Source organism: Pantherophis guttatus, chromosome 3 (assembly GCF_059756535.1).
Source record: "Pantherophis guttatus breed Tessera chromosome 3, ASM5975653v1, whole genome shotgun sequence".
NCBI lineage: Eukaryota > Metazoa > Chordata > Lepidosauria > Squamata > Colubridae > Pantherophis > Pantherophis guttatus.
Window position 1 is genome coordinate 143,863,254 of NC_142065.1, and position 15,499 is coordinate 143,878,752.

At 40.1% G+C, this 15,499-nt stretch overlaps 1 protein-coding gene across 1 annotated transcript in view; it reads right to left on the reverse strand.

The window, feature by feature from the left end:
- Window positions 1-3,338: 3,338 nt before the first annotated feature.
- DUSP22 (dual specificity phosphatase 22) overlaps window positions 3,339-15,499 on the reverse strand; it is a 44,348-nt gene continuing 32,187 nt past the window's right edge. Inside the window, exons 5-7 of the mRNA XM_034429068.2 lie at window positions 14,056-14,130; window positions 12,809-12,980; window positions 3,339-4,444 (exon numbers count right to left, since the gene is read on the reverse strand). Of these exons, the coding sequence (XP_034284959.2) occupies window positions 4,313-4,444; window positions 12,809-12,980; window positions 14,056-14,130 (379 nt within the window). The 3' untranslated portion in view covers window positions 3,339-4,312. The remainder of the gene's footprint in view (window positions 4,445-12,808; window positions 12,981-14,055; window positions 14,131-15,499) is intronic.

Consider the following 15,499-nt stretch of genomic DNA (forward strand, 5'->3'; position numbering starts at 1 on the left):
CTCCTCCTCCTCCTACTACTACTACTACTACTACTACTACTACTACTAAAACCAATTTGAAAGAGATAGCTCAGCAATGACTTTTTCTGTTTATAATTGTTCAAATTTTGATTCTGCCAGAATTTGCTTGGCTGTTTTATGATGGTCCTATGGTCAGTCCTCCTTCCTATTTGGAACATAAAATAACAACTCTGATGTATCTTTCTTGGCTACCATATGTACTTGGAATCTTGAGGCACACTAAGTAGAATAATAACTGGGACAGACGATAAACTACTCCTACTGTATTACAAATGCAGCAACTAGTCATGCCCTTCTTCAGGATGCTGTTCCATTTAAGTCCCTTCTTAAGAAAAATATTCAGCAATCACCACAAATGTTTATTCGTCCCTGGATTATTCTGTTTGCAGAAACCTCTCATATTTCTGGTCTATACTTTACAAAAAAGAACATATCACTAGTATTGATTACTAGTATACATTATTAGTATTGTAGCCCAAATAGGAAATCCAGAGTTTTCTCAAGAAATTCTCATCTTATTAGGTTAGGTTAGGTTAGGTTTATTAAATTTGTATACCACCCTTCTCCCGAAGGACTCAGGGCGGTGAACAGCCAAGATTAAAATACATACAATATAAAAATTAAAAATAAATTAAAACAGAATTAAATCAAATTGGCTTCCCAAAATTTAAAACCCTTTGCCCATAAAATAACCCATTAAAATTTTAAGCCAGCCCAGCTTGCTGAAATAGGAAGGTCTTCAAAGCTCGACGGAGAGTACGGAGGTCCGGGATCAGTCGTATTCCTGGGGGTAGCTCGTTATTGATCTCTAGAACTGATTTTCTATGTTTCTAGGCTTCAGTGGAGAATTTTAGATGAACACAATGATCTGAGATGGTACTTGAAGGTGCTATTTGTGCCGGATAATTGGAAAAATATTCTTATATTATCCACAAGTCCTGTTTGTCCCATGCAAAGATACTGACTAACTGATGGTCTAGGATAGGAACACCGCAGTGCGGTGTGGAGTGTTTGAACCAGTTAACTTCATTGTAGGTAATGCCCCCAGTCCTGTTGGCTAGTGCAAGGGTCTCCAACCTTGGCAACTTTTAAGACTTGTGGACTTCAGCTCCCAGAATTCCTCAGCCTGTTGGAGACTCCTGGGCTAGTGTATGGGCTGCCTGACCCTCTTCAGAAGGAATATTTCCACCCCCATCCTGACTGTGCTTCACTTTGTGAAACATCTCAGGCCTGAGGACTCCATTTACACCTGGAAACACTAGTATTTTGAAACACCGGCACAACAGTCTGTCCTGGTAAGACACCAGTGCACTAACAAATGAACGTGCTATGAGCAAGCAATGGGATAGCTGCTTTAACCTGCTTTTCCCTGTTTATCCTGACAGAGGAAATACAAGGTAGCTATACTATTCTTCCTGCTCTAACACCTTTTTGCACACTCTCTGGGATACTTCTGGGTGCAGGTGCTACAGCCCCTTGCTGCCATATATGGGTTTGAGATATTTGGAAGCCTGGATGAAATTGACAAATGTTCTACCAGTTGGGACAAGAGGATGATAAAATTTTCTACAGGTCTTCTGCAAATCTGGTAAACGTCAACAATGAGGAGCTTCATCTCATCTCACTTCTCTGACCCACTAACCTGTCAGTTGGACTGTTTTTGATATAGGGATACCAGTGTTGCAGAACACTAATTGGCATTGGATCAAGTTACCCTGAGGAGCTTTCTCACCCCAATGGGATTGGCTGTCAAACTCAGTCCAGAAAAGGCTGAGGAATTTCAGGTAGCGGGATTTAGGAGAAGAGCCTTCTCTGGTGTGTGGTCCCCCCCAACTTTGACACTTTGCTGTTAGAAGTGAAATGCACCCACATCCTCTTGGACTTTTAGAAGGGTCTCCAAACTTGGCTGGACTCTAATGGGGGAACTTTACACTGGAGGTGGATGGTGGAGTAAGGAAAGAGCTCACTTCTTTACTGTTCGTGGACCTAGTACCTAGTTTGATCTAATTCTTGTTGATTTTAATTTTTTTATATTCATTCATTCATTATTTTCTATGGTCACTCACCTCAGTCAATGACTGTACGTGGGACTGTCCTTGAAGACAACTCAGAAGCTACAATTCGTCCAGAATGCAGCAGCATGAGTAGTTGTCCACGTAACACCATTACTTGGCCAGCTTTACTACCAATAGACTTCCTGGTGCAATGCAAAATGCATATAAAGCCCTATGTGGCCAAGTTATTTGCAGGATGAACCTTCTCCCCAGGCTATCTGCTTACCTCACATGCTCCAATAGGGTGCATAGTGGTCCCTATCTTATGGAATGAACTTCCTCCTGACCTTCAGTTGACTCTGATCACAACAGCCTTTAAAAGGCCCTGGCTCTTTGGATCATATGTTGGTATTCTCATTGGAAGATGAGTGCATTGGCTCACCATTATATTACTTTATACTTTAAATACTTTATACTTTCAGTACTCATGTTTTGTTGAAGCTGGGCAGCCATACACATATATAAAATTTAAAACCTTTGGATGGAACATTTTATATGAATATAGAATTGCAAATCAGTCACTAAATGTGGTAAAAGCAGTCTATGAAAGAGGTAAACCATGCACAGGACTATGTTAAATGCATGGTGTATGGTTCAACATTGAGTTTAACAGGAAAAGGTAATGCCCCTTTGGTTTTTAGAATGTATTTGGGAATGACAATGTGTGTGTGCTTTCATAAACAGGGCATTGATGTGCTCTTGGCTGAGAATCCAAATGATCTTCAGAGAATGACAGATTCTATGATGTAATGCAGGGGTGTCAAACTCAAGGACCAGATCCGGCCCTCAGGATGCTTAGATCTAGCCCCCGGAGCCATCCTGGAAACAGCGAAGGACCGGCCCACAGTGCCTCTGCCAGCGAAAACAGAACTCGGGAGACGGCCCTCCCGAGTTGTTTTCACTGGCAGAGCACTGCAGGAGGCCATCGCAGCTGAAAACAGAGCCTGGGAGGGGTGCCCCTGACATGAGTGACATTATGCTGGCCATGCCCCAGCCACGCCCCCCCAGCCCCCCCAGGTCAAACTCAACCCTGATGCAGTCCTCAATGAAATCGAGTTTGACACGCCTCATGTAATGAGAAGCATGTATTTGAATGTATTTTTTCCCTCTTCTAGTATGCGATATAATCTGCAGATTTAATCATATCCAAGACAATCTCCAGTCTTTGCAGAATACTTAGAATATTCTCTTCGGTTTGACTATTTAACATTTTCTCTATCACAATTAGTGGTAACATCTAAAAGTGGTGACATATCATCACACTTTATTTTTTAAAAAAAAACACCCTGAAGCTTTTATTGAATATATTCCACTGAGAAAAGCAGTCAAACATGAAACTTCATCAAGATACTTAATATACAATAAAATACTTTTGCCAGTAGTTTTTTTGGGGGGGAATTTTCGACATTATTATAGCACTCTAGCCATTATTAATTCTGTCTTCATCTTTAAATATACTCTGTACATTACAATATACTTTCAATAGTCCTCCCCTGTTGAAGTACTAAAAGGATTAAAGAAAAACAGTTAACAGCTTCTCTGAGACAAACACCAGGGCAATAAATACCGCAACGTTATCTGTAATCAGTCGATTCAAATAGGCGTTAAGAGAGGAATCTCTTTTAAAAATCATTTCTAAACAAAGATACACGCACTAGAGCAGCAACCATGCATTACATCAGAACCTGGCTTAATTTGGGTGCAACGTTTTCTCACTGCTGAAGAACAGAGCTGCTATTTTAAACAGGCCTCTTCTGCTGCTGCGGGCCTGGCTGTAGCAAAACCAGAACTCTCGCTGAGTACAAGTCGCTCCCTGGGGTACCCATTCCCCCCTCCCACTTTAGAAAAACCCTACATAATTTGAAAAGTGCAGCTGTGCCAAACCCTGTCTTTGCAGGCAGCCTGAAGAATAGGAATCTGCAGAACTGTATTTGGCCATGAGTGTGTGGCCTGCTGTTTTCACACCGCAGGGAAAAAGAGTAGGCCCTTCACATAATAAAGGCAAGATCAACCATGAGTATAACAAGGTTCATATTCTGGAGTCCCACTCCTCAAATATTTAAAGGCAGGTGTATTATAACAACCCAAATAGCCCCTGTGCCCTCCCCTGAATTATTCCTTTCCAAGCAATCCTTTTTCGGCACGTGCAGAAAGATGTGAGCGCAAGTTACCCTGCTTAGTTGTGACTATATCCCGAATGTTACAATAAATGATCGGCAGTCACCGAAGGAACAATATCATTCCACGGCCTTCCAGACATATTTGTAAGGATCTGCTGCATGGAGTCTGTGCTGCTGCAAAAGAGCCTCGGCGTCTTGTTTGTCTTGCAAAGGGTTTTCGCCATACTTTGCTTTAAGCCAATCTCGGAACTGGAAAGAGGGAAGCAGAAGAGACAATTCAGGAAGGTTGAAAGGAAACTGGGTAAGGACAATTTACACATTAAATTTTGTCTAAACTTCGAAAGACAGCACTTGAGTTAGTCCAATTATGTAGGTAAATGTTAATAAGACGCACATAAGACGCACATAAGAAGCAATTCAAGGCACATAGAAGACATTACATCACTTGCAGTGGAGTTCACTTTATACAGGTAGTCCTCGACTTATGACCGCAATTGAGCCCAAAATTTATGTCGCTAAGTGAGTCAGTTTTTAAGTGAGTTTTGTCCCATCTTATGAGTTTTCTTGCCACGGTTGTTAAGTGAATCACTGCAGTTGTTACGTTAGTAACATGATTGGTAAGTGAATCTGGTTTTCCCATTGACTTTGCTTGTCAGAAGGTAGCAAAAGGTGATCACACGACCCCTGGGACACAGCAACCGTCATAAATACATGCCAGTGAATTGTGATCACGAGATCATGGGGAGGCCGCAATGGTCATGAGAAAAATGGTCGCAAGTCACTTTTTTCAGTGCTGTTGTAACTAAACAAACTGTTGCAAGTTGAGGACTAATTGTACTTGGAAATCCCACAGAACTATTGACGTGCGGGGATGTAACTATGATTCTGATGCACATAGAATGAAAGTTTCGGGAGTTTTAATACATTCAAGATAGATATTTAGGAACATTTAATTAGGAAGAACAATGAACAGAAACAGATATTTAAGTCTTTTCTATACATGGTACTTTTCTTCTACAAACATATATTTCTAACCCCTGTAGTAAAACACTGAAGCCTGTGTGTCTACCATGAAAAAAGCAATTTTAAAGTAAGCAAAGAGGCCTGTGGAGGCTATAATATACAGGGTTGTTAATCATGATCATTGTTAGCTGTGAGATTTGAATCCTCTGAAAACAAGTATAAGAACAAGTGCCAACCTGGGTCCTCATCAGGACTGGCAATTTCTATTCAGAACAGCAGCATGAATGCAAAGCTTTTTTTTTAATCGTGCCGACCTCCCCTCCTATATGAAACATTGCCAATCATTTCATTTCTAACTAACACAAGTTTAGCACACTAAATATTTTGTACTCAAATGTTATTCAGCGTCAATTTGATATGTTGGCAAAATGATCTGTGTCATTTATGCAAACACAAAAGAAAGTAAATATCAAAGATCAGAAGTTGGGCTGGAACATGAGCACTAAAAATGGTACCAGAGGCGTGAAAGAAATGTATAACTAAGTTACAGCTTCTCCCAGGAAAGGATAAAGATATTTTCCCTGTGTAGGGGAACAAGAAATTGCTCCAGTGCCCAAGGAAGAAATCTAACATACTTCCCTAGTAGAATATATATATATATATATAACTGAAAACTTACTGTATATTCAATGATATTCCAAATCTGTCTTAACGGTTAAATGAAATGGCATGATATATAGCACATTTCATATGACTGTGGTCAAATGTTACACAGATTGCAAAGTTCAAAATGACTAGCAACAAGCAAACAGGCAGACAACTTCTGAAAGCATCAACTGAATTGCAGGAAGCTGAAAAATTTTGCTCATGTTTGCTGCCTTTTGTAGACTTGGCCAACATTTGGCTTTGTTTTTTTTTTTTTTTTAAGAATGACATTCTCCCAGATTTCACCACTACAAAGCTAGGTTTACACATTGTACTGCTTTAGAAGAATGAGTAAGTCATAACTGGCTTATCTGACTAAATCAAACCAAACCAAACCAAATCATGCTGTAACATAGAAAGTGAATCCAGCCATTGTGCGTGAAGCTGCTTTATATCAAAGCAGTTTATCTTAGTGTAAGATGAGACTTACTTACCTTGATTTGAGATATACAATATATAGTATTATACCCAAGAATTATATATATATATATACATATACACACACACACACACAGAGAGAGAGAGAGAGAGAGAGAGAGAGAGAGAGAGAGAGAGAGAGAGAGAGAGAGAGAGAGAGAGAGAGAGAAGTGGCCAAAATTGTGGAAAACTTTTGGGAAAAGTGTTTCTAGCTAATAACACCACTTTATTTTTGAGTAATACCATAACATTATATATCAATGGAAAGATAATTTAATCAAGAATGTAATACAATAACTTTTATGAAGGAGTTGCTATTAGAATAGCAGTTACAGTATAAAGAAGAAAAGTGAAACATGTAGAAAAAACGAGATATACAAAAATTGTCACATCAGTTAATACGTGGTTGGGTAACCTTTAGCATGAATTACGGCCTTTCAACGTCTTCCCATGGAATTAACCAAGCCTTTTAGTTCTGCAGCTGTTATAATGTGAAACCAAGATTGAATCAGGGATGAAGTGCTCCCAGTTCGGACCGGATCGCCTGATCCGGTAGCGATGGAGGCAGGTGGTTCGGAGAACTGGTAGCAAAAATCCCTGCCCCCTTCCCCCAGGTTGTAAAAAAGCATTTTTTTGGGACCTCTTCCCCGAAGAGGTTGTAGAAAAAAAGGTTTTCAAAGTTTAAAAAAAAATTGGCCATGCCCACCCAGTCACACCACCAAGCCACGCCCACAGAACCGGTAGTAACAAATTTTAGATTTCACCACTGGATTGAATGATTGCTATTAACTAGGTTTTATTTCTGGATTGCTTCTGAGTAACACATTTCTTTAGTCAGCTCCATAGATTTTCAATCGGGTTAAGGTCTGGGCTATTCCCAGGCCATTCCAGCAATGGAATATGATTATCTTGAAACTCTCAAAAAAAAGGTGGTGTTATTAACCATCAAACCTCAAAAATACACTTTTCCCAAAAGGTTTCCACAATTTTGGCCACTACTGTATATATTTATTTTATTTTTTTATTTTATTTTATTTCAAATTTATATACCGCACCTTCTCTCGAAAGACTCAGGGCGGTGTACAGCCAGATAAAAACATACAATACAAACATTAAAAAACAATGAAAAGGATATATATTAATTTGGCCCCAGTTTAAGATAACAAACCAATTAAAAATTAAAAATATGTTAAAAAATATGTTAAGCCAGCCCGGCTTGCTGGAAAAAGAAGGTTTTAAGGGCACGGCGGAAGGCACCGAGGTCTTGGATTCTCCTTATCTCTGGGGACAGCTGATTCCAGAGGGTAGGTGCCCCCACAGAGAAGGCCCTCCCCCTGGGGGTCACCATGACCTGTGGGAGCGCACAGGTCGGTGGGAGGTCATCGGTAGCAGCAGGCGGTCTCGAAGATAACTAGGTCCTATGCCATGGAGCGCTTTAAAGGTGGTAACCAACACCTTGAAGCACACCCAGAAGACCACTGGGAGCCAGTGCAGCTCACGCAGGAGCGGTGTTATATGGAAGCGCCAGGCGGCTCCCGTGATTACATTCGTGATTACAATGGTCCGCATTCTGGACCAGTTGGAGCCTCCGGGTACTCCTCAAGGAGAGCCCCATGTAGAGAGCGTTGCAGTAGTCCAGGCGCGAGGTGACGAGGGCGTGAGTGACTGTGCACAGCGAATCCCGATCAAGAAAGGGCCGCAACTGGCGAATCAGGCGAACCTGACAAAAGGTCCCCCTGGCTACAGCCGTCAGATGTTCCTCCAAGGATATTAAAAACCTAGCCTAATTAAATTGCTAGTAGTGGCTTTTAAAAAGAGTATTTCTACACTACCCTTACTGAAGCTGTTCAGAGCATTGCAAAGCACCTGGAAAAAACAACATCACACTTTATCCATTAAAATATCCAGAAGCTATTTTCCAGAAGAAAAGCACTTGTCACATGTAACATAATAGGCACCAGAGATCAGCTGAAACAGCAGCACCATTCTAGAAATACATTAGTCCTCCCCCAAACACAATGTTGTTTTTAATAGCTAATAGTTTTATTAACTTCTGTCTGTTGATTTATATCACACCATCTTGCTGACATTTGGAGAAAGGCAGTCCAGAAATAATTGTAATAAGAACACCTACATTGCCATAGAACAGTTCTAGAAATACATTGGACCCCTCCCCACCACAATATTGTTTTAATATCTAATATTTTAATATCTTCTGTCTGTTCATTTATATCATATAATCTTGCTGATATTTATGGAAAGGCAGCCCAGAAATAATCATAATAAGAATAGCTACATAGCTGGAACTGCAGTGGGAAGGTCTTATCAGCAGTTGAGGGGGTTAGGAATAGGGGGCACCGTACTGCGGTGGTTCTCCTCCTTCCTCTCCGACCGTTCGGAGTTTGTCTTGGCAGGGGGGCAGAGGTCGACCTCGAGGCGCCTCGCATGGGGAGTGCCGCAATTAATTAATTAATTAATCAATCAATCAATTAATTAATTAATTAATTTGTTTATTTATTTATTATTATTTATTTATTCATTCATTCATTCATTTATTTATATATGCAGTCTTATTCTAAAGAGCTCTCTTGCCTGAGATGTCATGAACTGAATCCAGAACTCTGCAAAAAAAATGTTTTTTATCTGGTAATCAACAAGAGTTGATTGCATCTTTTTAGTCCTTTTGCAACAGCTACAGCTACACCTAGCAACACCTGGCTCAGTGAAATGATCAAGTGCTTCTATAAAATGAATGACAAATCTACACGAAAGCCATTCTGTTTTAATAAAGTTTGATACAATCCAACAAAAAGAATAATGATATCATCAAGATGTCTGACTTTTTCTCCCCTGAATCCAATAATATGGAAGACAAGGTACTATAGCAAAAGAGAAGAGAAGATTTGGACCAAAATCAAATAAAAGCAGATGTCTATGGAGATTTTCAGTCATCCAGGTCATGGTTGTCCCAAAGGTGCTTTTTCAAGAGACAATTGGACTTTCTGGTTTTTTCTTTGAAGACGTTTCACTTTTCATCCAAGAAGCTTCTTCAGCTCTGACTGGATGGCGGGGAATGGAAGGATTTATACTCCTTGCAGGCAACTGATCATCTGCATTCTTTTAGTGAGTCATTAATGCCACCTGTTTTATCTGTGTCATCAGGGTCACCTGAGTGGTGCAAATGGGCGTGGAGCCTTCTTGGAACTGGAGATAGATGATATCGTATCCTTCCCACTCTGTTGAGAGAGGGCTGTTCAATTTTGACATAGATGGCCTCTTTGACCCCTCTTTCAAACCAGCGGTCCTCTGTGTCCAAAATGTGGACTTTGTTGTCCTCAAAAGAGTGGCCTGTGACTCTTCAATGCAGATGGACTGCTGAATCTAGTCCTGATGGGTTTGTTCTCATCACAACAATCAAGTCCAGTTGCCTCTTGAAAAAGCACCTTTGGGAAAATAATAGCAGACTTGGTCCAGATAAAAACATGAGAACAAAGGAAGTGTGATTCCAAAACATGGGAACAGACAAGATTACGCCCTACACAGTGGCTGGCTTCACACAACATGAAGTTATGTCTTGCACCAATGAGGTTACCTAGTTGGGTAACGAAATGTTTGTAAGTAAACACTCAAGCTCAGTGAGTGCCAAGAACTCCACAGTCCAATCCTGAGCTATAGGTAGATATTCTCTTCTATTGCGTCCCAGTGTCTTGTGGATCTTAACTGATTGTACGTATTGTACAAGTCTATGTACATATGCCCAACGTGGTATTTGTTTGGACATAGTTAATTCAGTTTAGGATTTAATCAAATTTCATGAGTTTGGCTACTATTCTCTGGATCATGCAAACTATAGTTACAACTGAGTTTTGGGGAAGAAAAGGGAAGGGGCTCTTCTCATGTTATGTTGCTATACATGCAGGCAATCGCTTTCGCAACAAACTATTTTTGTGTTGAATTTATATTTATTTATATTTGTGTTGAATTTCTTTGTCAGTAAATATAAATTCGACAGGGCTGATGACAAAAGCGCCTCCTGACCACCCCATTATAGAGAAAAGGCAGTTTCCCTAGTTTTTTCTAAGAGCTTTTTCCATACTAGGATACTGAATCCACAACAATATATTTTTGTCTGCTAGAGAAGGAGGATGTAAGTCACCTTGTTTGTTCTTTAGCTAATACAAACAGGAAATATCTCCCTTTGTGGGACTGGGAAAGATATCTTCTGAAGGAGAATTTTTTAAAAAAGATCCTTGTTCTGAAATGGCTCAATACAGCTTCAAAGGAAAGCTTGGTCCAACCTCCTTTTCATTGATCAGGGTTACACAATCAAATTTAGGAGTAGGTGGACTCTCCATCTATTTTTCCTTTTAGCACAGTGAACAATCACAATTTAGCAGTGAGGGCAGGGCAGAAGCTGCAATTGAAGCTAAGTGAGACTGCAAGAACTCAGGATCTTCAGGCTCTGTCCCTCAGCAGTAGATACCCATTATCATCATGTTACATACCATGATGAGAATGGAATGGAATGGAATGGAATGGAATGGAATGGAATGGAATGGAATGGAATAGAATAGAATAGAATAGAATAGAATAGAATAGAATAGAATAGAATAGAATAGAATAGAATAACAAAGTTGGAAGGCACCTTGGAGGTCTTCTAGTCCAACCCCCTGCTCAGGCAGGAAACCTTATACCATTTCAGACAAATGATTATCCAATCTCTTTTTAAAAACTTCCAGTGTTGGAGCATTCACAACTTATGGAGGTAAGTTGTTCCACTGGTTAATTGTTCTAACTGTCAGGATCACTGGGCATGTCTCTAATATGGGAGAGGCAAAGCAATCTGGGTTCAGGAGCGGAAAAGTCATAATTAAGCTGTAGTTTTAAAATATACTCATACATGGACTAAGCTGGTTAAGTGATCATGAATTTGCAGGGACTATATGGCTATGTTAAGCTAGTGCCTTTTTTAAAGTCAATGTATTCATGTGAAGACAAGTGAAGAAATTATGGCACTGAAATTCAATGAGGGAGGGAGAGATGGAGAGAGAGAGAAAGGAAAATCTACTGATCTTCTTAAAAGGTTATTTATGAAATGCAAGAGCATTTTATCAACTATCAACTATAAAATTATTGCAAGAGTTGAAAATTAAAGAGGGAGCTATCCAGATTGGAAATTCCCTTAATGTCCCTAGTCAGTAATATTTCCATTTACTCTAATTCTCAATAAAGTGCAATGGGTTACAGTTCTGAAAAGTAACTAATATTATTAAGCTCCAAGTATTTAAAATTGTTTCCCCTTCTGTTGTATTAAGGTTACCACCTAATGGTACAGTCCGGAGGGTCCAAGACTTTGAAACAATTAAATATGGCTTGCGTCCCAATTTTTTTACACTTGGATAACAGACTTGATATGTTGGAAATGAGGATCAGTTAGAGAAGGCTTTAGATTTATGAGCTGAGAGCTGCAACAATATTGGTCTGATGGCTAATCCATTCAGAGTGTTTGATCCAGTAGCACACTTGGGCACTAGGGAAATAGAAGTGGCTAGATCCAGCTATCCCACATGAAAAAATTATCTATGGCAGGGGTGTTATACTCAAGGCCCGCAGACCAGATTCAGGGTGCTTAGATCTGGCCTGCGAGGCTGCCCTGGAAACAGCAAAGCACCAGCCCGCGGTACCTCTGCCAGCAAAAACGGAGCTCGGGAGGGCCAAGCATGGCCATCCCAGGCTCCATTTTCAACCACGATGGCCTGGGCCCGGGAGCCTGTTTTCACTGGAAGAGCACTTGGGCCGCCACAGACACCCCCGACACGAGTGACATCCTGCTGGTCTATGGAGATTCTCAATCATCCAGGTCACTGTTGTCTCAAAAATGCTTTTCCAAAAGGCAACTGGACTTGAAAATATTTCACTTCTCATCCAAGAAGCTTCTTCAGTTCTGAAGAAGCTTCTTGGATAAGTAGTGAAACATTTTAAAGGAAAAACCCCAAGAAAATCCAACTGTCTTTTGGAAAAGCACTTTTGGGACACATGGAAAATTAAACCAAGGCATGTGTCTAGTCATATGAGCCACCACCAACTGTTTTATGGTGCCTATATTCCATCCTTCATCCACATCTTGGCATTTGCTAGCATATTGCCCTACGAAAAAAAGTAAATACCAATTTCTCCAAAATTCTGAAGATTGGCTTCAGAAGGTCATGCACAACAAGTGTATTCCAAGTAATAATGTGGGCACATCAGGCCCCCAGTCTGTAAAGGTTATTGGCATTTGCACAAGATAAACCACTCCATGAAACGGCCATCTCTTGTCTGAATGGAAGCAGGGGTCTTGTGAATCAAATCAACATTCTACATTGAGAAAAGCTCATTCTGATCCCAGCCATGAAAATAAGTTATGCAGCTCAGCAACTAGCTTGCAAAATTCCTATTTCAGAGCAAACAAAAATAATTATTATAGCAATGAGAGCTGATTCATGGCTTCTAACTTAAGCTGGAGATGCCAAGGACCCAAAAACTTACCTGGGCCACGTCATTTTTTTCAAAGTTTTCAAGCTGTTGCTGGAAGCCCGTATTTGGACTGGCATATGATCTTGACACTCGGACAATGGACAATGCATCCTCCCAGCCAAAATCGGTGACAGTCATTATATAGGCCACAACCAAGGTTGCACTCCTGGAAACACCGGCAAGACTGCATCACCATGCCAATACAAGTGAAAAGAGATGCAAGGTGAAAATATGTCATAAACTGAAGACCATGGCTGGATAGAAAAGAAGCATGGTAAACTTTCCAAGAGAATAAACAAACCCACATGAGATATGAATGAACTAATGTTGAAAAGAAACTGCAGTTCAGTGAGAGAGCACATGTTTTGCATGCAGAACATCTCATATTTAATCCTTGGCAATTCCAGGTAAGGCTAGAAAAACTCTGCTCTAAAATTGTGGACGGCAGCTGTTAGTCAACACCACCAACAGACTGAGTACAAAGCAGGCTCTGAAACCTGAGTGTTTAAGTTAGGAAAATTTAAGTGAGAGAAACCCTACAAAACATCTCAACTTTATTAAATTAATTGACACAGACTCCGAGAATTCTTATCATGATATCGATTCCTGCTTCAGTCCTTTAAAAAACATAGTTCTCCAAGTATTTTAGTGGGAGAACCATATCCCATACTAGGAAGATTGACTTTGGGAGGAGCTTAACCAAGTTTTACTTTTTTCTAAGACAACCTACAGGGAGAGTGACACTAGTATATCCAGTAATGTCACAAAACAGAAATACACAGCTTCAAAGGGAAATCAATGTATTACGGCTAGTCCTCGACTTACAACAGTTCATTTAGTGACCGTTCGAAATGAGAACGGCACTGAAAAAAGTGACTTATTACCATTTTTCACACTTATGACCATCGCAGCACCTCCATGGTTACGCGATCAAAATTCAGAGGCTTCACAACTGACTCATATTTATGACAGTTGCAGTGTCCTAGGGTCATGTGATCACCTTCTGTGACCTTCTGACAAGCAAAGTCAATGAGGAAGCCAGATTCACTTAATCACTGTGTTACTAACTTAACAAATGCAGTCATTCATTTAATAACTGTGGCAAGAAAGGACATAAAATGGGCCAAATTCACTTAACAAATGTTTCACTTAGCAACAGAAATTTTGGGCTCAATTGTGATGGTAAGTCGAGGACGACCAGTACTTTGTATCCATAAAAATGAAAGAATACAATTTAGAACCTCTTGTTAAGTACATACCAGTGGACAAGACAGCCTTCACCACTAAGCCGACACTCATGGATAAAAGCAATGCTTTCTTTAAAATGCCTTGCTCTAGAAAAAGAAGTAGAAAGTTTACTAGTAGAATTCAAGAAGTTAAGAGCGGTTTGTGTTGGGACCAGTTTGGGGCAACAGTGAACATAATCAAATTGACTTGGATGGACTTAAAAAGATATTTCAATGAATGTATAAGTGTATTCCCTATATTTCTTGGACGTGCAAGTTTGATAGAACCCTAGCCAAAATATTTCGTTAGTTGCCAACTAGTTGCCAACACCTCAGTTTTCTACATTTAAGCTAAATGTTCTAGTATGCAGTCTGTGTTTTAGAGAAACAGTTAAAACTATTGAAGTAGATCTCTGTCTTACATAAACTGCAATTTAAATAGAAAATAGATATATAAATATAAATATAAATATATATTTTAATATATATTATATATATATATAATATATAATATATAATATATAATATATATATATATATATATATATATATATATATATATATATATATATACACACACACATACACATACACACACACACATATATATATGTGTGTGTGTGTGTGTGTGTGTAGGTCTTTGGTTATTCGGGTTTTCTCCCACGTCTTGGCAATGTTTTGACGAAGTCTCATTGTCATCTTCAGGCTGGTGTTTTCGGCTTCGTGCTTCTAGGAGCAATGTGTGTGATCGCAGCTGTTTCTTCCTTTTAACTGCCAGTGGGGGTGTGAACTGATTGGGTGGGAGCTTGGCTGTGTTCTGATTGGTGGAGGTGTGTTCTGATTGGTTGAGGGTTTGGCTGTGCTCTGATTGGATGGGGGGTTGGCTGTGCTCTGATTGGATGGGTGTGTGTTCTGTTTAGGTGGGGGCTTGATTGTGTTCGGGTTAGTCTGAGTAGCAGGGGGATTTGAGCTGGTGAGCTGCGTTGCTGTTGTTTAGCTTCGTATTTGTGGTCGTGCCACATCTTCATAGTGGGTGTCAGTTTGCTTCATGTATGGATTGGAGGCGTTTAAAGTGGCTAATGATGCAGCTGTGGTCTGGCTTCTGGTTTGTGGTCGTGCCTCATCGGTGTGGGTTTGCTTTTTGCGTGGATGTGTGGTGGTGACATCCTGTGTGGTTTTCCTGAGTGTGGGTCTGGTGTCATTCTTTGTGTTAGGGACTCGTTTGTCAATAAAGGTGGGTTTCCAAATAGCTGGTAGGCGGGAGGTATCATCTCGTTTATTCATGCTGTGTGGACGTTTTTCTATCTTGATGGCTTCTCTGATTATTCTGTTGTTCAGTTTTGGCGATAGTTCTGGTCTTTTTAAAGTCAATATCATGTCCTGTGGCTTTGAGGTGTTGGACCAGGGAAGAAGTTGGTTCCTCTTTTCTGACTGAGTTCTTGTGTTCTTCAATGCGTGCACTTATTCTTCTGTTGGT